The following is a 25,246-nucleotide window of genomic DNA, read 5'->3' as shown; positions in this document are numbered from 1 at the left end:
GGTAGCAAAAGTATGACATAAGTAGCGAGTAATGAGTTAAAAATATACGAAAATTTCCTTTGTCCCATTGCGCGGAGTGTTGGTTTTTAGGGTGATACAGTAGTTCTAATTTTAGTAAAAATTTGATTCGCTTCAAATCGAGTTCCTCAAGTTTGTGCTGGATAAGTTTCGCTAGACGATGTTTATATGTGGATGATGAAGCGGCGTGACAATTCTGTTACAGGTATTAACTCCTTTTTGATGCGTGTTTTGGTTGCTACTCGCCAGACCGAAACAAGTGATTATTACGTCATCCGTTGGAGCAGAAGTGTCGTGAGATATTGAACCACTAGCCAGACTCGGTGCTGCTGTTCAATGTGAATTTCGTGACTTGAGGAGTTTCTCTCAACCCCCTGTGATTATCTGATTAATTCTAAGAGGCTGCTAAATGGCGGCTGGATCGTGTCAAAATTGGTAGTACCAAATTGAATGGCTCAGGATTGAATGGCCCTCCAAATTAAATAGCTCAAAAAATTGAATGGCTCGCCAAACTGAATGGCTTACTTTTGAATGGCTCACTTTTTTTTATCATATTTTTCAGTTTTTCATTTCCTAAAGATTGTTAATATTGTTAAGATCGCTGCCAAGATACTTTTCCTAGCTCGTTGTAAATTTATGATAACATTGCTAAGGTTACTGAAGCTAAAGGAAAATTTCTCACACACACACACGCACACGCAGCAATCAAGTGAGCTGTTCAATAGTGAGCCATTCAATTTGGTACAAATAATTTTGACACAATTTACCCGCCATGTTTTAAGATAAGTGGCTGCTAATTGTTTACTAAGAACCTGTTGACTTGCGAATTTCAATCGACCAATCAGATACCGTAATTTGTCACGTGTGCGAGTGTGTGACGTTAACAGTTGTCGATGAGAGATCTTAGGTTTGATTAATTTTTTCATCAGTCGGGTTGTGGCTAATTTCCTCGTAGGAGTTTAACAAGTGAAAGCTTTCAAAATGCGTGAAATCGTTCATCTACAGGCGGGTCAGTGCGGAAACCAAATCGGGGCCAAGGTAGGTTGTTTTATAACAATGCTATAGGGTAATTTTTTTCGCGAGAGTCGGTCACGTAGCTGCCCAGCTGTTGATTTCATGATTGCACTGTTTCTTTTTCAGTTTTGGGAAGTTATTTCAGATGAACACGGAATCGACCCAACTGGCACATATCATGGTGATTCAGACCTCCAGTTGGAAAGAATCAACGTTTACTACAACGAAGCAACAGGTAACAAACTGAAGAAATTAATTTGACGACGATGTATTTGTAAGTGTCGTGCCGAAAGTTTAGTGCTGTTTTTCGAAGCTTTGTCGTGTTTCGTTTTCAGGAGGGAAATATGTACCTCGAGCTGTGCTGGTCGATTTGGAGCCCGGAACAATGGATTCAGTACGCTCCGGACCTTTCGGACAAATTTTTAGACCTGACAACTTTGTTTTTGGTAGGTCCAACAGATTTAAATGTAAGCAAATACATTTTTAATTCATAATTTAATAAGCGTAAGAGCTAAAATTTCCCCTCTTAAGATGAGGCACTCTTAATGTTATTTAATACAGGACAAAGCGGGGCTGGAAACAATTGGGCGAAAGGACATTACACTGAAGGTGCCGAATTAGTAGATTCCGTTCTAGATGTTGTCCGAAAGGAAGCAGAAAGCTGCGACTGTTTGCAAGGCTTTCAACTCACTCACTCCCTCGGCGGTGGTACAGGCTCAGGGATGGGCACGCTGCTCATCTCAAAGATCCGAGAGGAATATCCCGATCGTATCATGAACACGTTTAGTGTTGTACCTTCCCCTAAAGTGTCGGATACCGTCGTGGAACCCTACAACGCAACTCTCTCGGTTCATCAGCTTGTTGAGAACACCGATGAAACGTACTGCATCGACAACGAAGCCCTCTATGACATCTGCTTCAGAACTCTGAAATTAACCACCCCGACGTATGGCGACCTAAACCACCTTGTGTCAGCCACAATGAGTGGTGTGACCACATGTCTTCGATTTCCCGGCCAGGTAAATATACTCGTTTTAGCGTCATGAAAAAAATATAGAATTGTTATCCTCAGATAAGCTACCAGTTAATTTTGATTTCGGACAAGAATAAATTTGCCACGGTCACGCCCATAAACATAAGTTTGCAATGATGTAATTTGAGTAATTATAGTTCTCCAGACAGTTTCGATGGGAAAATAAGAAACCTGAAATGTTTTTCAACTGTGATTGCCAGCCCTTTCCTATACATGTGAGACTGCTCTTGTGTGAAACCTGCCTTACATTATACTTCTTGTCTTCAGATTCTTGAATAAATATGATCCATGGTATTAGCGTTAGGGCTAAAAGTCCTTTAACACTTTTTAAATTACACATCTGCAGCCACTTTGTTGAAGCAGAACTGAGTTACTTAATGTCCATTCCTTGTAAAATAATGAGCAAAGATTTGTACACCTTTATTATTACCTTATAGAGATAGATATTTGGTGTATGTACTGTTCATAAATAACAGGTAAAGGATAACTGTTTTACCACTGAAGTAATTTCCTTCCAGCTGAATGCCGATTTGCGAAAACTAGCAGTCAATATGGTTCCCTTCCCCCGTCTTCACTTCTTCATGCCAGGTTTCGCTCCTCTGACCAGCCGAGGCTCCCAGCAGTACCGAGCATTGACAGTTCCAGAGCTGACACAGCAGATGTTTGATGCTAAGAACATGATGGCAGCCTGTGATCCCCGTCATGGTAGATACCTGACTGTGGCTGCAATGTTCCGAGGCCGCATGTCCATGAAGGAGGTGACGAGCAGATGTTGAATGTGCAGAACAAGAACAGCTCATACTTTGTGGAATGGATTCCTAACAATGTCAAGACTGCTGTATGTGATATTCCACCTCGAGGACTGAAGATGTCTGCCACCTTTATTGGAAACAGCACTGCCATTCAGGAACTATTCAAGCGTATTAGTGAGCAGTTCACAGCTATGTTCAGGCGCAAGGCCTTCTTGCATTGGTACACTGGTGAGGGCATGGATGAGATGGAGTTTACTGAGGTAAGTTAAGATTTTAGAGCTTGTGGAAATAATCTTTATCTGTCCCCCCACACCTGTTTCAGATATTTCCCCCTGCTAGTGAGTACTTCTTATCTTGATGTAATTTTCTGTCTCTGTGGTATAATATATCTATTAGGTAATGTATGATCCCAAGGGAATCAGTTTTGTTTTCCTGAGAGTCACCACCGTTGTATTCGGCGTTTGGGCAACAACTGTGCAATTGTATCTTGGTCGGGAAACATTTGAATTTGATCAGGGGCATGTGACCAAGAATCAACCAATCACAGTACTGGTTTTGTTGAGTGAAAGTCAAAGTATATAACAATAGCATGTAATTTATTTAGAATACTTATTTGTTAAGTGTTCATTTTTACAGGCTGAATCAAACATGAATGATCTAGTGTCTGAGTACCAACAATATCAGGATGCCACAGCTGAAGAAGAAGGAGAGTTTGATGAGGAAGAGGAAGAGGAGGGTGAAAACGCATAAACTGGATTTACTGGATTTGACCTGAAAAAACCTGAAATAAACTTGTAAAAATACATCTCTGAGTATTTCTCTCTTATTTACATGCAGAGGGAGGTATTTTATTAGTCCATACCTCCTCATTACCTCAAATTTAAAATTTCCTGTTGGCAAAAGGGGCATATCCCCTCACACAGTCTGCAAAATTGTAATATCTGGCAATAACAGCTCATTGGGACAAAGCTCTTCCAGACTACAGCCTTAGATTTGTTTACCTTATGTGTCAACATTTTTACTTCACTTTTTCCTCTTAAGTCCTCATTGATTTGAAGATAATTCCCTTAACCCTTTAACTCCCATGAGTGACCGAGACAGAATTTTTCCTTACAATATCGATACAATATAAACTAGATTAGTGAAGAGAATAAAGAAAAATATCAATTTGGGGATAATTAGTTGATCCAATACAAAATTCTCTGAACTAACATTATAATAATTGTATGGTTGACAGTAAGGAGAATTTCTAATTTGATCTGGGAGTGAAAGGGTTAAGCCCCTAAGAGTGGCGAGCAACTAATTTCTCCTTATAAAGAATAATATCACCAAGGTTAATATTTCCAGAGACAGAATAAAGATTATATGCCCTTGTCAAATGAGGTGGCATTAGTAAAAGCAAAACATAGCATCCATAATTATTCAGGCTTTTCTCTGCCCTGAAGAACACATGGATACAAGCAAGCAGACAGATTAGGGGAACTTAATGAAATCCTTAAGGCTTTACCCATTCACCTCCAAGATCTCATTGGTAATTCTCCTTACTGTCTGCCATACAATTCCTATGATATTGGTTTAGAGAATTTGATATTAGTTCAAAAAATGATCCCCTAATTGATAATTTTCTTTATTCTCATCACTTGTCTGCTTGATCATCATGATATTGTATTGATATGGTAAGGAGAAATTCTGTCTCCGTCACCTTTTAGAACCAGGATAAACTAAACAATTACAAGTCTTTAAGCACAAAAGAGTTACCTTCTGTGTTCAACTCTGAGAGATAGTGCTTACAGAAAACTACAAGATGACTGCAGCCTTTTCCTTTCTACTTCACTGCATTGTAATCATCTGATGTTATTACAATGTATAGAACATGTTCTTACATAGAAAAAGACTTAGCTGTGTCACATCTCCACTTTCAGTTAATAACAAGGATGTTCAGGATTTCTATCTGGTGGCTGGTTAGGCATTAAATTTTATCTGAATCATTTCTAATAATTGATTAATTTGTAGGATTACTTGTTAACAAACATACTGGTCAGTTAACCTTTTTGACTCTGAAAAGCACAGGTGAAAGACTTACTATTTGTTAAGACAAAAGATGATTAGATAATATGCAAACAGTTGACATGTAGAAAACAAAAGTTTCAGTAGGCATACACTGAGTTTTTTCAACCAAAAACATATTGGGTGTTGTTACGACTTAAGGTTCTTTTCACACTACTTTTCTTGTACTGGGTTAACAATGCAATATGTTTCTTTGATTTATTTCTATAGTACCATTGCTAAGGGATCAGTAACCCAACTGCCGATCAAAGAATCATCATAAACTAACACTAGGCCAGTTTTGCATGAATCACTAAGTAATTACAAAATAATACAAACTTGCACATAAGCAAGTGAATTCTTAGAATATTAAAAATTGACATAATTTTGCAGCCAATTATCAAAACAAATTATTTTCAGACTACTGCAATGTGAAAAATTGTGAGGGAAAAAAGATTGTGTGTCACAGCTAATAAAGAACTGTTCCCTCCAAAACTTCCAAAACCATCTAACAAGAATTTTTTGTATTTTAGGTTTTCAAAAAAGATATTGGACAACAACTGCTTGGGCAGATCGTGCTTCAACATAATCACCATTGGCCACAGCCCAAATAGCTCTGCAAAATAACAATATAAATAGAAGAGTATCTTGTTTAGTTTCCTCCCACATAAAACCACAAGCCCATAACTCCCATTTATTGGGATGAATTTGAAAGGCATTGTTTATCTGAGATGATATGCTGCCATTTCATCATATGGTGGTTCAAGTCATCTTTCACATTGCAGCTGTGCATCTGGTAACTGACAAAAATACAAACCAACTAAACCTGATACAATGAAATGGTAAGTTGGTTTAAAAAATTAGGTTTCAGCTGTTTCAAAATGCCAAGAAATTCTGAACAATGGGAAAACATACCCTTAAAAACTAGTTCCTTTCATAGTTAATGATAAAACAACTAAACAGCAATGCAGGCTCAAAAACACTAGCAGGAACAGGGAATTTCATCTCTCTTCTTGTATCAGGCATACACTCCTTGCAAAGGCCTGATTGGAAATATTTCACTCAAAGTCATGACATACGCACTTTATTGTGCTCAGTTTACACATCATGACAGAGAGCAAAATATTTTCCTATCACACAACCCGTATCTAAGTCAGTAGGCATTTTATCATGTGTCTGTCCTTCTCTCTCTTTCTTCCTATCCTCTTGCTTTTTTCCATTCTGCTCATCTTGCACAGACCTTGTCCCAGCCCTATTAACCCCATTGCACAAAGCCCTCACACAAGGATTTTTTCATGACGTTCTCCAATAAAAGTGCACACAGGACTGTTTGCATAATATGATGATTAACAAGTATTGACCATAGTGGAGGTGGCTAAAGGTGGATAGATACCCAGCCAAGGAGGAAGGGAAATATTTTACTGAAGCTACCAATACTGAAATAAAGAATTGCTTTAGTATACACTAACACAGTAATGTAGAGATAATATAGCACAAAAAGATCACTTTCACTCATTCATTCCTGCAACAATTACAAAAATTGGTAAACTCAAATTCCACATGCATTGATTGAAGGTGAAAGGTAAAGGATATTTGGAGTTTGAGTGCCAATCATAGCATACCTTCAAGGCTATCCACTATCCTATTATATACTTATACAAATTGTCCCCAAAGTAAGTAATCTGTAATGGTTTTACCTGCAGTCTTGGACTTTCTATGTGTGGATGACAAAAGGAAAAATAGTTCCTACAAGTACATAAATATTTGAAACTGTTTAAATATCACTAAACATCATAATGAGCATAGGCGAAATATTCACTGGTACAAGTGTAAAAGGGAAAAATTGCTTCCAATTCCTTTGATGTCTTATGCTCAATTTTTATTTGCTTTAAATAAATCAAGTTTTCATTTATAAACTGGCACATGTGAATTGATACACGACTTTACAGCAAGGGCAACAATATACACTTAATGTATGGTCCCTACATTTTCTAAAGACGAAGTCGAGGGAAACATCAGGACTCGAGGGAAAACAAAATTAACTTGTGTATCACAGGACCATACCTTAAGTGCTTCGTTATATATTAAGACTTTTCCTTTAACAATCATATGGTAAAAACATGCTGTTGTGTTCGACGCGCAGGCAACAACTGCGCAACTGTATCCCGGTCTGCGAAAATGTCATTTTAAATTGGAAAAACCTTCCCTGAATCTTACGATAGTGTGCAAACATCCTGTGCATTTGAAGAAAGGAAAATTGGCTTTCGTGCGATCTTAGGTTAATTTGAATCTTACCGCTAAAATGTCGCCACTTTTGGAAACAAGTCCTTTTTTCGCCTATTGGGAAAGTTCAAGCATGAAAGTAAGTGCATCACTCGGTTGTTTATTTCTTCTCCTTCTTCTTCTTTTTTTTTTTTTTTAATACAAAACTATCAACGAAATCGCTTCCTGACCTAATCTAAATACTTTTCAAAACTCATATGCGCCATCTTGGAATTCTCGTCCTCTAACGCATGCGCTTCTTAATTTCCGCTGATTTTACCCTTTGGCGGGAAGTCTGCGCCGTCAAAAAGAGCGCCTGCGAGAAAAAAAGGCAGCAAGAAAAGTAACAGGCCCTTGGGCCCCTGGACTGCCTATCTTAAAGTCAGACTATCTTGGGAAAAAAATTACTCTACGTCAGCGTATAGAGTGGTATGTTTCTCGCATCAATCAGATCGCTGCATTAGGGTATGCATCTTACACAAATCAGACCGCCTTATACCCCATTCACACCAGCAAAACATGTTTTGGTAAACTGGTTTTCATTGAATGAAAATTATAAACAGAGAACTGAAAAACTTGATTTTCCATTGGATTCAAGTACTTGCTAACTTGCATTTCCAATGTGCTACATTCAAGTCAAAAATATTCAGTTAAATAGTTTCTATGAAGAAAAAAAAAATTAAACTGTGTTTAACAAAACAACTTTAAACATGTTTAAGCTTTGGTGTGAATGGGGCATTAGATCGCCTATGTATGTAGAACCGATCAGATCACAGCCCTGAGGCCCTAGAGTGCCTGTTTTTGAGTTATCATTATTTTTGTAATATTTCAATAGCTTTATGTAAGCACATAGAGTGGTACGTTACTCGCACCATAGGAGTATGTTTCCACCAATCAGAGCGTAAGGGTGTTGTCTTTCATGCCAATAATGTCGTGGTATTTGACTGCCGCAAAGTAAATGTTGCAAAGTAATCAACCCAACATTAACACACACTAAGAATGGTAGTGACAAAGAGCTTTGATCCCATCTACCCAGTTAAATGGATCATGTCCTTCGTGAAGACCTCGTCGCTAAGATCTGTCGAAATTAGAAAGATCTGCAGGGAATGTTTTATCATTTAGAAGTTGACGCGTGTTTTGTGTACCGTTCCTTCATGTACTTACAACGCACACATCGACAGCTAAAGGCCTAACACGAAATCATTACAGGAGTGTTTGTTTTGGAAAGGAAAATTTTGCGGACTCTGGTGAAAATCGCGCAAAGCATTTACATAATGCATATTTGAAGAGTAATCTTGTTTTTTGCCTTATGGTTGGTTTTTTTGCGAAGATTGAAAAGATCAACCGGCAGTATTTACGTTCTCCGTCGACTGCCATGTTGCATATCTGTTTCTTTGCTTTAAATATTCTCCACGATTTACTTCTTGTATTTAAACGGTATATTCTCGATTCAATTACGTGTTTGGTTGTTACACTGACTGCTTAGGCTTTCTCCGATGAAAAGACATTTGCCAGTAAACAACTTAAATTCACGACACATTGTGCAGAGCAACGGTATTGCAAAGGTCACGGGTTCCAATCCCGTACAGGCCTGAATTTTTTCTTAAGACCTTATTTTCACCACTTCTTGAGTGGTGTTCATCACTGTAAAGATCGCTTTCAGATTTATTCCTTAATCCGCAGCTCCCATATACGATTTTGACATATTCATAGTAATGGTATTACTTTGTTATCTTTGTGAGAAGTGCTCGGTCAAAATTCTAGCCAGTCCTTGAAATAGTGAATATTTCTGTGATGCGTTTGATAACTGTTGACTTTCATGTCAATATCACAGACTCTATCTTACACTCTGGTCACGGGAAAAAAGCGGTTGAAAATTGCAATTTTGCTCTCCTTTTCTTAAAAACGCTGCTTTGGTACAAATTAAAATCCGAATTATGCAGTACTAAACACATCCATAGGGTGAGATCACATCCATTTCGCCTAAAAAAAAGCTCTTTCTTAATAAAAAATAAAAATGCCAACCTTTTGCAGTAAACTTCTTTTATTTGACTCATCTCTACTGACTTAAAGTGCTGAGCTGAATTGACAAAATCTTATTTTGCTAACTTTTCATCAATCAAAAGATAACAATAAGGCCAAAAAACTAAAAAAACAAATGAACAAAACAAACACGAAAAAAAAGAAAGAAGCTGGTACGAAATGCAAGCGAAGAGCCAGGTCAGATTGGTCATCTCACATCTTGCGGAGGTCTGCATTCGGTCGTTGGGGAAATTCATGTCGCCTGGACTTGCATACCATTTGCCTGGCTCCAGTTGCTGTTGCAACTCCTGATAGTTGGTTTTGGTGACGGCTGCAAACTTCTCGTTCTTGGATAACACGATGGTAGAGGAGACTCCTCCAACTTTCCCGGTTGAGAAAAAGGAGTTCAGATCTGGGCAACTTTCTTTAAACCACTGCACGAAATTGTGGAAAGAATAGACCCAGATAAAGGAGAAACATCTTTCAAAAGAAATAATTTTGTACTAGCATCTAACCCCTAAGACACAAAGTAAAAGAATAAGCTCGTTTGCAGGAGTGTCTTTTGAGAAAAGTTATAATCTGGTTAAACATCCTCATTTGACATGAATTTTCGAAATGCACTAAATATTCTTCCAGGAACTGCGAAGGGAGATCTGGCACGAACCAGAGTTATGACGTTAAGTGGGAAAAAGTGCTACACATTGTCACGAAACATACGCCGATTGGTATCGAAGGGAAAGACAGGGGTATGGGGACAAAATAATCAGTTATACTCTTACAACAATCGGATCGCTTTTCAATGCCTCTTGCGCCCGTCACTTAGATCAAGTGTCTGTATGATGTATAGATGATCTGTTTGTGATTCCTTATGAATATGAATCCATGTGGAAACAAGCTATCTTATTTGCCTCCGTCTAAGTGACTTTGATGATTATTTATCGGAAATAATCTACTTTTTAGAAAAACGATTCCAGGCCCGAGTTCACTCACGGCCAATTTCCAACCAAAATAAGTAAAAATCCTTGTTCAAAATTAAGAAAATGAAAAAAACCATCATGTTCTATGATGCCACACTATCCTATAATCCATTTAGAACTGATTGCTACTTACTGCTGATTTCTTCTTTTTGTCTTACGAGAATTGTAAGACAGAGCAGAGCGCTTTTTACAGAGAGCGTGAGCTGCTGATTATTGAGAGCTTATGTATTTTGAGTACCTTGTTGGTTCCACCGTAGAAGCTATGCTCGAACAGAACGACTCCTTCTACCTGGTCCAGAAGGAGGGGCATAGAGCCATTCACACTCGAGATCTTTACTTCTGGTCCAGGCTTGACAACTTTGTAGTTAGATGGGCCAGCACCATTTTGTGCGTTATTGTAGTTTGCGTAGGTGTAGAAGATCCAGGTTCCCGAACTAACAACGGCTTTTACGATGGAAACACCATCCTTTTTCAGGTTCTTCTCTGAATCTGAAAACTCCTGGCTCAAACCGCTTCCGTCGTACAACTTGATGGACATGATGGATCAAACCTGGAATAGATTGACATGGAAATAAGAAAACAGATGTCAATGAATTTACTACTGATTACTTCGGACTGATTACTTCGCATTAAAGCCGTTTTTGCACAGACGAGGCTTTAAGGTTAAAATTGCATCAATAAAAGCAATGGAAATCTCGAGAAATGAGCGGTAGAAGAAGGCACGAATTTTCAAATTGCCAAAACGGCTCTTCCGAATAGGGCCGATGTAATTTTGGGAAGAGTTGGCCTATCAGCAGGTAGTATTTAAAACAAGACTGAGACATTTTTGTGTGTTTCTGATTTCCAGCTTTTGTTTTCCAAGCTTGTCTTATGGCAAGACCACTTCTCTCGACGTCTTAGGAAACTGCAGAAGACAACTTTGGGACTATCTATGAGATTTTAGAAAATGCCTTAAGATGTCTGAAACGAAACAATCATAAAATGGTATTTTTATTTTTTATTATTCAGTCAGTCATCTTTCCAATTATTCCTTACCTGCATAGCTCTGAGAGCCACAACAAACGCATCCAAAGATAACTGGTGAGTTTTCAGAAGAAGAGCCCTGAGAATACGTATAAACACAATCATCTAAGTCGGTTTACAGGATCTATAACGAAATTCTCTCTTCTGGCAGCCATATATTTCCTTTACGCATCAGTATGTAGATTCTCCACACAGTTCTCTATACATTTCCTAAGGTGCAGACAAGGGGAATTTGTTTAACAAACAAGAGCTTGTTTAGTTGGTGATCATTTCTGTTTTTCTCATGACCTTAATGTGTGATTCAAGAGTGATATTGTAAGGAGACATTAGATGCTAGTTACTCTAAGGGATCGAAGGGTTGATAAGTTTGTTCATTCTAGTCACCTGTGTATTAACGTATCTAAATTGTAAGGAGAAGTTACCCTATATATCCAAGTAATATCCAACAGAGCGTCGAAAGTCATCCGGGATTAAAGAGTAGGAGAGATGGTATGTTTTGAGCTCGGTAAAGAAATAGAGAAAGATGTTTTTTTTTTCGCTTGTCTTAGCAGTATGCAGGATACGTGTCATATGAACTTGGTAGTAGACCTCGGTCATCCGTAGAGTCTCTGTGATTCAGTGGGTAGAGCATCGGAGCGCGGAATCCGAAGGTCTGAGGTTCGATTCCTCATGGGGACTCAGAATTTTTTCCTTGTCCCACGCTTGTAACAGACGAAAAAACACCTTTCTCTAATCTAGGATTGAAGACGAGTTTATCTCGAGTGCTATTTTACTCCAAAACGAAACCATTAAGACACAAAAGTTCGATGAAAGTTTTTAAGACTTCAACATTTTCTTAAAAGTCAGTTTAGAAAAACAGAAGAGTATGACAGTTCCGTTTAATTTGTATCTGCAAAAGACACTTCGATAGATAAAAATATTTATTCAAGACCTCAAAAACTTACACTTTCTTGAATAAGTTCCTATATGTTATAATCTTTAGCTTATCTCCAGGATAAGGTCAGTAAACACCACACTGGATGAAAAATGCCTGAAAAATTGAAAAAAGGCAATTTATATTTGATATAATATGAGAGGAGTGGAAAACGCACTGCCCAGTGGTCAGAGCACTAGACTGGTAGTGGTAATACTTCTTGTCGCTTCGCTACATGGAAACCAGGATAAGCTACAGCTGGGTGGGCCAATAGGCTTGAGTACAGACTTTACTTTTAATAAAAGATGAGGAAAGCAGCAAAATGAATACATGTTCATGCTGCAGCCAACTCCATAGACATTACAGTTGGCTCCTAATGATCAGAACCTTTCAGAATACGATCGTTTTCTTTTTTCTCGTCAGGTGTCTGTTTAAAAGCGTAAGGATATTGTAAGGAGAAATCAGTTATCAATATGAATTTGGCAAAATACCTTCTCTCTCTAATGTCTCGTTTAAAAGTGCAAGATTTCCCATTCTGAAAATGACAACAACTCCGGGATAAATTTGTTTAAATGAATGCAAAAAAACAAATCAAATCAATTTTAGCAAGCCTCATGTCCTATAAGCTGCTGCGTGTGTCTCCATACCTGACAGATTTACCACATCAACAAACTGGTTTAGGTTGTACTTAAAAAGCAAGTCCTCTTTTGGTATGTAGCCCTAATGTTAAAAAAAAACCCAGCAGTTAAGAAACTATATTCAGTGTAAGGATATTTCGTTACTTAGGGCCAGTTATTTACACGAAGTCTCACCAGAACCTCGGTTTTATGCAATCAGTGGGCCTCGGACTTTCTCTACACGAGGTTTAATATAATTAAAAAAAAAAGTCCTCTCACTGTTAGCTTTTGGCCATCTTAACGCTATTCACAAAAAAAGGTTCAGATAACGGTTCAGGTTAACTGAGAATCGTTTAATACGCGGTTTTGTTAAACAACGGCTAACCTTTATGTAAATAATCAGACCTTAGTGTCTAGATTTCATTCAGTTCACAAGGTATAACTCACCAGAAGCATTTTCACTGGTATGAGATAAATTAGGATTGCTCTAGATAGGTGACAAAAAACAAACATGAATAATTCGTGAAAATGTGTTTCAATCTTAACAAATAACACTGCGAGAAGTATATTGCAAATTTTAAAAAAAGTGTGATTAGAAGCCATGGTGAAAATTTTCTCGTATTAACCCTTCAGTTCCCAATATCTAATCAATGTTTCTGACTTCAAGTAGGATACAGTTCCCTTCTAAACACTAGATTACCATGTTGTACTCTCCCATCGACGTAGCACCACAGTTTCTTTAGAAACTTACCGCCTTTGCTAATTGACGTACCTTCCCTTTAGTAGCAAGGTATAATTTTTAAAACTCGTGTTTTTGTTATTAAATTATAAAATTTTTCTCTTTTAAGTTTGCAACAAAAAATATGTAATTATGTTATTGGAATGTTGTTGTTTGAAGTTCCAAATATCCACACAGCAGATCAGTACCAGATGAAGATTACCTTTTGTTCTTACTGGAGGATATACAGCAGCGTTCAAATGCAAATGATAGATATTCATCAGCTGAAAAATCAAGAACAGAAAAAACAGCTTTGATTAATACACTCAACATATTGCTGATCAATTTTACATTCCTGATAGCTAACATATGAACTTTTAATTTCGCTCTGCGTCACGAATGTTTTCGTATTTCTTATCATTAATCTTTTACTAATGCGTACTCGTTGTGCGAAAAAAAGTTCATGCGCAGTCCACAGTCACAATAAACTGTGTAGTGTAGTCCTCTTGAAATAAAAATTCAAAGGTTTCGGCTGAGAGTAAATAAATATAAAAAGACACAAATGTCGTTAACCCTTTAACTCCCAACATCTGATTGTTAATTGTCCCCTCTAACTGCTACACATTTCCTTGTAAATTAGTTATGACAACTTAGCGCCAGATCAAGATAGCAGCTTTTACCTGATAAGTTTGAACATTCTCATTACCTGTTTGCTGAATTTGTATGGATATTATAGAGAGAAGTTTCATGTTAATCACTTCTGGGAGTTAAGGGTTAAGCTGTTCAATATAGCATACCTACCAGCTTTAAAATCACTGTCAAACATAGCTTTTCTTCCTACAAAGTATCTGACGAAAATCAGAAGAGAAGAAAAAACGCACGATTACTTTACTTGAAGTAGCTGGGTAGACACAACACCACTACTAATTTCAGAGTTTTTGTTTTGGAAGGGAAAGGGAGCTGGGTTTCCTTTTAAGAGAGAGGGGGGGGGGGGAGACTTATTAGTCAAGAACACTGCTAGTAATTTACCTTTGTCTATGCAACATGCATATAACCATCTCCATACCTGTATGTAACCAGATGAGCCAGTTTAAACTGGTCTTTTATGGGTGCACTGTCTATTGCTCTGATAAGAGGCTTGCACAAGTGAAGTTTATTGATCTGGAGGGCAAGCAAAAAACAAATGGAAACAGAGAATGTCTGTTCTTTATTTCATCATAATGAAGAAAGAACCTTTTATATGGATGCTTGGTGAGCCCTTTTTTTTTAAGTTGTCCCTTCTATAAGCAAGAAAATAAACTTGCACTGTGTAATCAAGTTAAAATTCAAAGTATGTCAAGAGGAAACTGAATTTGCATGTGCTATAAACATTCAGTTGTTTCTAGAGAGATCAAAACTTGTGCCACCATCTAGTGTCACATTTGACATATTACATAAAAAATGCACTTGTTTCCAGCCACTCGGAAGTGCATAAATTTTTCTCCTGTATATATTTTATGTACAGATTATCACAGAACTGAAATATCAAATAAACTCATTGAAGTAGTACCTTGAAATAGATCTTGAATAAATGATTTACAAGTGCAAGCATGCCCCACTTCTTGGATACCTCAAGTGATGAACGGCTACAGAGTAAAATGATAAATATCCACTCATTTAAGTATGACAAACAAAAAAGCATAGAGCCATTTAAATGCATCAGAGTTTTTTATTTATGTTGAGATTGGTGCAACTTTCTTGACCATTCAGAGAGTATTATAAAGCAAAACCACCAAGACTACACTCAAATGAAAATAATATTGCTCTTACATGTCCCATCAAATGGTTGGCAGGCAACAATGAGGTAAATACATATATCTTATTAAACGTTTTGGTGTATAGTATCACTGAATATATTTTTGGAGTTGTGCTGTATTTTTACCAGCCTGTAGGGTGAGTCAAAATACAAACAACGAGTAAAAATACCCAGTAATACTACATACCAAAAGGTCTAATAAGTTATTTATTATCCAATTCCTTTTTTTTCAACTGAATCTTTCTGTTCATTTCTTGTAAGATGGGAAAAGCAAAGCAGATAGAGAAGCATAGTGCATGCGCCAATTAGTTAAACAGATTTTTTGACAATAAAAAATAACTGCCTAAATAACCTACAATATTGCAGGATATCAGTACTCTATTTGTGTGTTATTTGTACTTTACTTTGTGCAGTTGAATGATAAATGACTAACAGTATGGCAATATTGCAGATAAGCCATATAGTTCCCTGAACAAAACAACTGTGAGAGCTGGCAAGCTCAATGAACTGACCTATCACTTGCACAGACCCTGAAACACCCCATCATTACTTCTGCCGCCTTCTCCAACATTTCTCCAGGTTTGCCCAGTCCCTTTCTTACTTGCTGCTTGTCTGCCTGTCAAAATCACCAATTATAATTCCAATATTATTAACTAATTTTAAAATGACAAAACATGATAACTCTTGAAAGGCATGTTCTGGCATCACTTATGCCACCAAGCCCATAAAATTACTTGACTCATTTATTACTTTATGCAAGCTGAAAACATGGGCCTAGTTATTGTTTAAAGTGGTATATGGCTAATTAACATCACTGACAATGAAACAGTTCTGAAAAAGTTGTTTCAGGTTTTGATTTTAGGGTAAATTACTTTATTACCGATAAAATTTTAATACAATCAAATCTGACATCACAGAATTCTTTTGGATAAAGTGACATATTCTTTGGAACTAAATATGTAATTAAGAATTGAAGTGAAAATAATTATTATTCTTAGTAAGCACAACATATTTTAAACAGTAGTACCTGCATGGCAAAAAGTCTCAGATCTAATGTGACAACATTCATTAATGGCAATGCCCTGGTGAATAAAAAAGGTTAATATCACCAAGGTTAATATTTCCAGAGACAGAATAAAGATTACAATCCCTTGTCAAATGAGGTGGCATTGGTAAAAGCAAAACATAGCATCCATAATTATTCAGGCATTTCTCTGCTCTGAAGTATACCTGGATACCAGCAAGCAGACAGACTAGGGGAACTTGATGAAATCCTCAAGGCTTTACCCATTCACCTCCAAGATCTCATTGGTAATTCTCCTTACTGTCTGCCATACAATTCTTATGATGTTGGTTTAGAGAATTTGATATTGGATCAAAAAATAATCCTGTAATTGACAATTTCTTTATTCTCATCACTTGTCTGCTTGATATTGTATTGATATGGTAGGAGAAATTCTGCCTCAGTCACCTTTCATAACCAGGATAAAATAAACAGTGACAGAGTCTTTAAGCGCACAAGAGTTATCTCCTGTATTCAACTCTAAAAGATCAAACTTGCAAAAAACTTTAAGATGACTGCTGCTTTTCTTTCTACTACACTGCTTCATAATCATCTGATGTCATTACAGTGTGTAGAACATGTTCTTACATGGAAAAAGACTTAGCTGTGTCACATTTCCACTCTCAATTAATAACAAGGATGTTCAGGATTTTCTATCCTGTGGCTGGTTAGGCATTAAATCTGATCTAAATCATTTCTAATAGTAAATCAATTTGTAGGATTACTTGTTAATAAACATACCAGTTTTCATCTTTTTGACTCTGAAAAGCACGGGTGAAAGACTTACTATTTGTTAAGGTAAAAGATAGATTGGATAATATGCAAAAAGTTAAGCAAGTACAAAACAAAAGGTTACAACAAGCATACACACTGAGATTTTTCCACCAAAAACATTTTAGGGTGTTGCTATGACTTAAGGTTCTTTCCACAATACTTTTCTTGTACTGGGTCAACAACAAAATATGTTTGTTTGATTGATTTTAATAGTATCAATGCTAAGGAATCAGTAACCCAACTGCTGATTAAAGGATTATCATAAACTAACACTAGGCCAGTTTTGCATAAATCATTAAGTCATTAAAAAATAATACAAACTTGCACATAAAAAAATGAATACTTAGAAAATTAAAACATTAACATTTCTATCAATAACAATTTGGTAAAAATTTGATGGTAAAAATTAATAGTAAAATACAACATTTTGACTAAACTTTGGTCATTTTCAACTGAGTGGCAAGAATGTTACAATAAATATATACAAGCATGTAAGAAGTGTAAAAAATTTTTGAAAGTGTAAACGGACAATAAGAACATACAGGGAGGAGAAATAATTACCTGCCTATTATTAAAACAAATTATTTTTGGACTACTGCAATTTGAAAAATTGTGAGGGAAAAAGATTGTGTGTCACAGCATATTAAGAGCTGTTCCCTCCAAAACTTCCAAAACCATCTAACAAGAATTTTTTGTATTTTGGGTTTTCAAAAAAAGATATTGGACAACAACTGCTTGGGCAGATCGTGCTTCAACATAATCACCATTGGCCACAGCCCAAATAGCTCTGCAAAAAAAACAACAATATAAATAGAAGAATATCTTGTTTAGTTTCCTTCCTCGTAAAACCATGAGCCCATAACTCCCATTTATCGAGATGAGTTTGAAAGGCATAGTTTACCTGAGATGATATGCTACCATTTCATCATATGGTGGTTCAAACCATCTTTCACATTGCAGCTGTGCATCTGGTAACTGACAAAAATACAAACCAACTAAACCTGACATAATGAAATGGTAAGTTGTTTTTAAAAAAAATGTATATACTGGTATATTTACATTTTTTTGATTTTATGTCCCTCAAAAACTAGTTCCTTTTATAATTTACAATAAAACAACTAAACACTGATGCAATCTCAAAAGCACCAGCAGGAGCAAGGAATTTCATCTCTCTTCATGAGTCAGGCATACACTAATTGGGAAGGCCTGATTGGAAATATTTCACTGAAAGACATGACATATGCACCTTATTGTGCTCAGTTTACACATAATGACAGAGAGCAAAATATCTTCCTATCCCCACCTGACACCCATATCTCAGTCAGTAGGCATTTTATCATGTGTCTGTCCTTCTCTCTCTTTCTTCACATCTTCCTGCTTTTTTCCATTCTGTTTATCTTGCACAGACCTTGTTCCAGCCCTATTAACCCCATTGCACAAAGCCCTCCCACAGGGATTTTTTCATAATGTTTTCCAATAAACGTGCAAGCAGGGCTGTCTGCATAATGTGATAATTAACAAGTGTTGACCATAGTGGAGGTGGCTAAAGGTGGATATTACCCAGCCAAGAAGGAGCAAGGGAAATATCTTACCCAAGCCACCAATACTGAAGTGAAGAATTATTTTAGTATACACTAAAACAGTGGAGATAATATAGCACAAAAAGATCATTTTCACTCATTCATTCCTGCAGCAAATACAAAAAATTTCAACTCAAATCCCACATGCATTGATTGAAGGTGAAAGGCAAAGGATATTTGGAGTTTGAGCACCAATCATAGCATGCCCTCAAGACTATCCATTATAATTCTATTATTTACTTATACAAATTATCCCCAAAGTAAGGAATCTGTAATGGTTTTACCTGGAGTCTTGGACTTGCTATGTGTGGATGACAAAAGGAAAATAGTTCCTACAAGCACATAAATATTTGATAATGTTTAAATATTATTATACATCATAATGAGCATAGGCAAAATATTCACTAGTATAATTAATTGCAAGAGTCAGTAAAAAGGAAAAGTTGCTTCCTATTCCTTTGATATCTTATGCTCAATTTTTATTTGCTTTAAACAAAAGGCAACAACCTGCGCAACTGTATACCGGTCTGCGAAAATTTTAATTTTAAATTGGAAAAACCTTCCATTAATCTTACGATAGTGTGCAAACAATCTTACCGCTAGAATGTCGCTACTTTTGGAAACAAGTCCCTTTTTCACCTTATTGGGAAAGTTCAAGCATGAAAGTAAGTGCAGCTCTCGGTTGTTTTCCTTCTTTTTTCTTCTTTCTTTTAATATAAAACTATCAACGAAATCGCTTCCTAACCTGATCTAAATACTTTTCGAGACTTGTATGCGCCATCTTGGAATTCTCGTCCTCTAACGCATGCGCTTCTTAATTTCCGCTGATTTTACCCTTTGGCGGGAAGTCTGCGCCGTCAAAAAGAGCGCCTACGAGAAAAAAAGGCCAGCAAGAAAAGTAATAGGCCCTGGGGCCCCTGGAGTGCCTATCTTAAAGTCAGACTTTTTGGGGGGAAAAATTACTCTATGTCAGCGTATAGAGTGGTATGTTTCTCGCATCAATCAGATCGCTGCATTAGGGTATGTATCTTACACAAACCAGATCGCCTCAGATCGCCTATGTATGTATAACCGATCAAATCACAGCCCTGAGGCCCTAGAGTGCTGTTTTTGAGTTATCATTATTTTTTTAATATTTCAATAGCTTTATGTAAGCACATAGAGTGGTATGTTACTCGCACCACAGGAGTATGTTTCCACCAATCAGAGCGTAAGGGTGTTGTCTTTCATGTCAATCATGACGTGGTATTTGGCTGCCGCAAAGTAAATGTTGCAAAGTAATCAACCCAACATTAACACACACTAAGAATAGTACTGACAAAAACCTTTGATCCCATCTACCCAGTTAAATAAATCATGTCCTTCGTGAAGACCTCGTCGCTAAGATCTGTCGAAATTAGAAAGATCTGCAGGGAATGTTTTATCATTTAGAAGTTGACGCGTGTTTTGTGTACCGTTCCTTCATGTACTTACAACGCACACACCGACAGCTAAAGGCCTAACACGAAATCATCACTGGAGTGTTTGTTTTGGAAAGGAAAATTTTGCTGACTCTGCTGAAAATCGCGCAAAGCATTCGCATAAAGCATATTTGAAGAGTAATCTTGTTTTTTCCATATGGTTAGTTTTTTGCGAAGATTGAAAAGATCAACCAACATATTTACGTTCTGCGTCGACTGTCATGTTGCATACCTGTTTCTTTGCTTTAAATATTCTCGCGAGTTACATCTTGTGTTTAAACGGTATATTCTCGATTCAATTACGTGTTTGGTTGTCACACTGACTGCGTAGGCTTTCTCCGATGAAAAGACCATTTGCCAGTAAACAACTTAAACTCACGACACATTGAGCCGTGCAACGATATTGCAAAGGTCACAGGTTCAAATCCCGTGTAGGCCTGAATTTTTTCTTCAGACCTTATTTTTACTACTTCTTTGAGTAGTGTTCATCATTGTAAAGATCGCTTTCAGATTTTCTGATATTTGACTTTCATGTCAATATCACAGACTCTATCTTACACTCTGGTCACGGGAAAAAGTGGTTGAAAATTGCAATTTTTCGCTCCTTTCCTTAAAAACGCTGCTTTCGTACAAAATAAAATCCGAATTATGGAATACTAAACACATCCATAGGGTGAGATCACATCCATTTCGCCTAAAAAAAGCTCTTTCTTCATAAAAAATAAAAATGCCAACCTTTTGCAGTAAACTTCTTTTATTTGACTCATCTCTAATGACTTAAAGTGCTAAGCTAAATTAACAAAATCTTATTTTGCTAACTTTTCATCAATCAAAAGATAACAATAAGGCCAAAAACTAAAAAAACAAATGAAAAAAACAAAACACGAAAAGAAAAGAAAAAAGCTGGTACGAAATGCAAGCGAAGAGCCAGGTCAGATTGGTCATCTCACATCTTGCGGAGGCTCTCCATTCGGTCGTTGGGGAAATTCATGGCTCCTGGACTTGGATACCACTTGCCTTGCTCCAGTTGCTGTTGCAAGCCCCGATAGTTGGTTTTGGTGAAGGCTGCAAACTTCTCGTTCTTGGATAACACGATGGTAGAGGAGACTCCTCCAACTTTCCCGGTTGGGAAAAAGGGGTTCAGATCTGGGCAACTTTCTTTAAACCACTACACGAAATTGTGGAAAGAATAGAACCCAGATAAAGGAGAAACATCTTTCAAAAGAAATAATTTTGTACTAGCATCTAACCTCTAAGACACTAAGTAAAAGAATAAGCTCGTTTGCAGGAGTGTCTTTTGAGAAAAGTTTTAAATCTGGTTAAACTCCTCATTTGATATGAATTTTCGAAGTCCACTAAATATAAAATACGAAGGGAGATCTAGCACGAACCAGAGCTATGACGTTAATTGGGAAAAAGTGCTACACATTGTCACGAAACATACGCCCTTTGGTATCGAAGGGAAAAGACAGGGGTATGTGGAGAAAATATCAGTTATACTCTTACAACAATCTGATCGCTTTTCAATGCCTCTTGCGCCTGTCACTTACATCAAGTGTCTGCATGATGTATAGATGATCTGTTTGTGATTCCTTATGAATATGAATCCATGTGGAAACAAGCCATCTTATTTGCCTCCGTCTAAGTGACTTTGAAGATTATTATCGGAAATAATCTACTTTTTAGAAAAATGATTCCAGGCCCGAGTTCACTCACGGCCAATTTCCAACCAAAATAACTAAAAATCCTTGTTCAAAATTAAGAAAATGAAAAAAACGATCATGTTCTATGATGCCACACTATCCTGTAATCCATTTAGAACTGATTGCTACTTACTGCTGATCTGTCTTTGTTGTCTTACGAGAATTGTAAGACAGAGCAGAGCGTTTTTTACAGAGAGCGTGAGCTGCTGATTATTGAAAGCTTATGTATTTTGAATACCTTGTTGGTTCCACCGTAGTAGCTATGCTCGAACAGAATGACTCCTTCTACCTGGTCCGGAAGGAGGAGCATGGAGCCATTCACACCCGAGATCTTTACTTCTGGTCCAGGCTCGAGAACCTTGTAGTTAGATGGGCCACCACCATTTTGTGCGTCATTGTAGTTTGCGTAGGTGTAGAAGATCCAGGTTCCCGAACTAACAACGGCTTTTACGAAGGAAACACCATCCTTTTTCAGGTTCTGCTCTGAATCTGAATACTCCTGGCTCAAACCGCTCGCGTCGTACAACTTGATGGACATGATGGATCAAACCTGGAATAGATTGACATGGAAATAACAAAACAGATGTAAATGAATTTACTACTGATTACTTCGGACTGATTATTTCGCATTAAAGTCCGTTTTTGCACAGACGAGGCTTTAAGGTTAAAATTGCATCAATAAAAGCAATGGAAATCTCGAAAAATGAGCGGTCGAAAAAGGCAAGAATTTTCAAATTGCCAAAACGGCTCTTCCGAATAGGGCCGATGTAATTTTGGGAACAGTTGGCCTACTAGCAGGTAGTATTTAAAACAAGACTGAGACATTCTTTGTGTGTTCTGATTTCCAGCTACATCTTTCGGGAGATTTTTCCCAACCTTTTGTTTTCCAAGCTTGTCTTATGGGAAGATCACTTCTTCTCGACGTCTTACGAAACTGCAAAAGACAACTTTGGGAGTGTCTATGAGATTCTTTTTATAGCATTTCATAGATCAGAACTGCGCATGTCACAGGGGAGTAAAACACATTCATTAGGCCCCTAGGACATAATCAAAAGAGCTTTAAAAAAAGAGATTGACACGTTTCACCATACCTACATAATATCATTGTGGCTGACAACTGGCGCTTCACGAGGAGGTGGTCCTCAAAGACCAATCCTCAACAAGATGTTGCTCGATAGTTTAACAGCAAATTTTTCAATTTTGAAAAGATTAAAAACGCTTGCGAGTTTCACCTCTTTGCATACCTTTAAATAGAATAACTCAGCTTGGTTATTTTGTGGTTTCACGGTAGCATTCCAGCTCGTACTCTCTTGTGTTTTTTTAATATTTCTAAAAAAAATGTGTCCACGCCCTAACGATATTTCACAATAGAAATTGGTCGGTTGTGCTTTAGTCTAAATGTAAACAGGAAGTGAAACGATCCGATAAGTTTGCCACTCCCACTAAGAATCAAAGGACAAAAAAGAACAATACTTCTGAACATACGATGTTGCTTGATGTTTTGAAGACAAAAATTCGATTTAAAAAAGATAAAAACCGCACATGCCTCTCAAATCATAGCTTGATTGTCTCCTGGTTTCACCATAGCATTCCAGCACGTTCTCCCTCACTAGCCATTTCGCAAAGGTCAATTGCCTTTCATTTCATGGTATTGTCTTTCATGTCAATCATGTCATGTAAATTGGATTCCGCAAAGTAAATGTTGCAAAGTAATCAACCTAACATTGGCGCACACTAAGAATAGCATACGGCAGAAAGAACTTTGCTTCCATCTCGCCTGTTAAATGGTTTATGTCCTTTGTGAAGACCTCGTCGCTAAGATCTGTCGGAATTAGAAAGATCGGCAGGGAATATTTTTACTATTTAGAAGTTGACAAGCTAAGTGTTTTGTGTACCGTTCCTTCTCTTACAAGTACTCCTGTACTTACAACGCACACGCCCACAGCTATAGGCCTAACACGAAATCATCACCTGAGTGTTTGTTTTGGAAGGGAAAGTTTTGCTGACTGTGTTGAAAATAGCGCACAACATTTACATAAAGCAAGTTTGAAAAGTAGTCTTGGTTTTTTCATGTCATGGTATTGTCTTTCATGTCATGGAAATTGGATGCCGCAAAGTAAATGTTTCAAAGTAATCAACCTAACATTGACGCACATTAGGAATGGCATTGAGAAAGAACTTTGCTACCATCTTGCCAGTTAAATGGTTCATGACCTTCGTGAAGACCTCGTCGCTAAGATCTATCGGAATTAGAAAGGTCTGCGGGGAATAATTTATCATTTAGAAGTTGACAAGTGTTTTGTGTACCGTTCCTTCATGTACTTACTTTGGATTGCATAATAACTGAACAGGATGCTAATCTATTAAATGATATCTGTGTGCACTCTCGTTGGATATTTGACCATAGCCTTGTGGCTTTTAAACTCTCAGTGCAAAACCTGCATTATCCTATAAGACTGTAATTACTCGCGACTGGAAGTCTTTAAACCTGGATCAACTCAATTATGATATTATAAGAGCTGACTATAGACACTCGTCTTTCAGAGACAACGAAGATATGCACGAACATCAACACTTTTAAGAAATTGCTAAAGACATTTTATTTAAAGAGGCCTACTTGCAGTAGTTATACATAACGTGTATTTTTTTATTCGTTTACTTGTTTATTCCTCTTTTCTATACATTCTACATTTTTATCTTTGTAAATACCTATTTTTTACTTATGCATTTCTTTGATTTTCTCTTTTTCAAGATTGTGAAGCAAAACAGTGAAGGCAACAGCACGCTAGATATTCCCTAACGCAAATTAGTGATGTGGCTGCCATGGGCGACTAACTCTCAGCAAATCAATCAGAGAGTTTTTAACGCGACTTTACAATATATTTAATCTCAACAAATGCTGACACAAGTTGGTATTGATCGGATCGGATCGGTTAAAAATGCAAACAAATTAGCGAGCGAATACTTATTATAAAAGTAAATTAAGCTAAATACGCCTAATACTAAATACGCTAAGGAAAACTACGCCATATAAAACTTACATTTGTTGCGATGCTGTTGAATTACTGCTTAACGGCGAAGAAGCTGCACCACGTGCGGTACGATGAAATATAATTTCTGCTCAGCAAGCGGACTTACTGGGTAAACTGAACAAACTTCGATGAATAATGCGGTCTAAAGACATGCTACGTTACACAAAGTTACGAAATGTTACTGGCATAGTGCGTGCAAAATTGAACTGTAATTAGTGTTGTTCGCACAAGAACAATAAACAAAAAGGAAAAAAAAAGAGTAAGGTGTTTGTGATCTACAACAGTGAAAGTGTTTTTCATACACTTGTAAAAACCTGTACCAGCAAAGGTAACAAAGAGGCATGATCCATGTATATTTTATTATAAATTCCTTATAATCGTACAAGGATTGCACATTCAAGGTACATTGAAGTCTTCTCGCTCCAATGATGATCATTTTGCGGT

General features: G+C 37.1%; 4 protein-coding genes and 1 long non-coding RNA gene across 5 annotated transcripts; 1 reads left to right on the top strand and 4 right to left on the bottom strand.

Moving 5' to 3' along the window:
• The first annotated feature begins 895 nt into the window (after window positions 1–895).
• LOC131770789 (tubulin beta-4B chain) lies at window positions 896–3,620 on the top strand. Its single transcript, XM_059086517.2, is given in 7 exon segments — window positions 896–1,056; window positions 1,159–1,267; window positions 1,368–1,478; window positions 1,594–2,051; window positions 2,584–2,824; window positions 2,827–3,077; window positions 3,454–3,620. Coding segments are annotated over 7 exon segments (1,341 nt in total). The 5' UTR covers window positions 896–999; the 3' UTR covers window positions 3,568–3,620.
• Window positions 3,621–3,833: 213 nt separating this feature from the next.
• LOC136281635 (uncharacterized) lies at window positions 3,834–7,351 on the bottom strand. The gene is made up of 3 exons (XR_010717875.1): window positions 7,159–7,351; window positions 6,561–6,609; window positions 3,834–5,479 (listed from the first exon to the last, which is right to left on the bottom strand). It is a non-coding gene; the product is annotated as an uncharacterized lncRNA (long non-coding RNA).
• A 34-nt stretch (window positions 7,352–7,385) lies between these two features.
• On the bottom strand, window positions 7,386–12,525 carry LOC131794110 (uncharacterized). The gene is made up of 5 exons (XM_066168995.1): window positions 12,092–12,525; window positions 11,160–11,357; window positions 10,363–10,674; window positions 9,299–9,581; window positions 7,386–7,441 (listed from the first exon to the last, which is right to left on the bottom strand). The coding sequence occupies exons 3-5, from the start codon at window positions 10,660–10,662 to the stop codon at window positions 7,386–7,388; spliced, it is 639 nt and encodes a 212-aa protein (XP_066025092.1). The 5' UTR covers window positions 10,663–10,674; window positions 11,160–11,357; window positions 12,092–12,525.
• Window positions 12,526–12,672: 147 nt separating this feature from the next.
• On the bottom strand, window positions 12,673–20,369 carry LOC136281957 (PCI domain-containing protein 2-like). The gene is made up of 15 exons (XM_066168994.1): window positions 20,300–20,369; window positions 19,353–19,477; window positions 19,205–19,246; window positions 18,892–18,939; window positions 17,929–18,002; window positions 17,750–17,814; window positions 16,995–17,037; window positions 16,218–16,272; window positions 15,703–15,806; window positions 14,945–15,020; window positions 14,462–14,556; window positions 14,197–14,243; window positions 13,619–13,679; window positions 13,125–13,164; window positions 12,673–12,780 (listed from the first exon to the last, which is right to left on the bottom strand). Exons 2-15 carry the CDS (start codon window positions 19,386–19,388, stop codon window positions 12,673–12,675), a joined length of 894 nt encoding a protein of 297 aa, XP_066025091.1. The 5' UTR covers window positions 19,389–19,477; window positions 20,300–20,369.
• A 374-nt stretch (window positions 20,370–20,743) lies between these two features.
• Window positions 20,744–22,743, bottom strand: LOC136281779 (uncharacterized). Its single transcript, XM_066168749.1, has 3 exons — window positions 22,647–22,743; window positions 22,009–22,320; window positions 20,744–21,235 (listed from the first exon to the last, which is right to left on the bottom strand). Exons 2-3 carry the CDS (start codon window positions 22,306–22,308, stop codon window positions 21,014–21,016), a joined length of 522 nt encoding a protein of 173 aa, XP_066024846.1. The 5' UTR covers window positions 22,309–22,320; window positions 22,647–22,743; the 3' UTR covers window positions 20,744–21,013.
• Between the last annotated feature and the right edge of the window lie 2,503 nt (window positions 22,744–25,246).

The sequence above is a fragment of the Pocillopora verrucosa genome, chromosome 6, assembly GCF_036669915.1.
Source record: "Pocillopora verrucosa isolate sample1 chromosome 6, ASM3666991v2, whole genome shotgun sequence".
Classification (NCBI taxonomy): Eukaryota; Metazoa; Cnidaria; class Anthozoa; order Scleractinia; family Pocilloporidae; genus Pocillopora; species Pocillopora verrucosa.
This window is presented reverse-complemented; position numbering and strand designations above follow the sequence as displayed.

Coding starts and splice junctions, on each gene's coding strand:
- LOC131794110 (XM_066168995.1), bottom strand. CDS start 10,662: ATGTCCATCAAGTTGTACGACGGAAGCGGTTTGAGCCAGGAGTTTTCA. Junction 9,582..10,362: donor TCTACGGTGGAACCAACAAG/GTACTCAAAATA, acceptor AATTTCGTGCAG/TGGTTTAAAGAAAGTTGCCC. Junction 7,442..9,298: donor GCTTCTTTCTTTTTTTTCGT/GTTTGTTTTGTT, acceptor TTTTTCTCGCAG/GCGCTCTTTTTGACGGCGCA.
- LOC136281957 (XM_066168994.1), bottom strand. CDS start 19,388: ATGGCGCATACAAGTCTCGAAAAGTATTTAGATCAG. Junction 17,038..17,749: donor TGCCCAAGCAGTTGTTGTCC/AATATCTTTTTT, acceptor TAACAAATAGTA/AGTCTTTCACCCGTGCTTTT. Junction 15,807..16,217: donor TGAGACTTTTTGCCATGCAG/GTACTACTGTTT, acceptor TGATTTTGACAG/GCAGACAAGCAGCAAGTAAG.
- LOC136281779 (XM_066168749.1), bottom strand. CDS start 22,308: ATGTCCATCAAGTTGTACGACGCGAGCGGTTTGAGCCAGGAGTATTCA. Junction 21,236..22,008: donor ACTACGGTGGAACCAACAAG/GTATTCAAAATA, acceptor AATTTCGTGTAG/TGGTTTAAAGAAAGTTGCCC.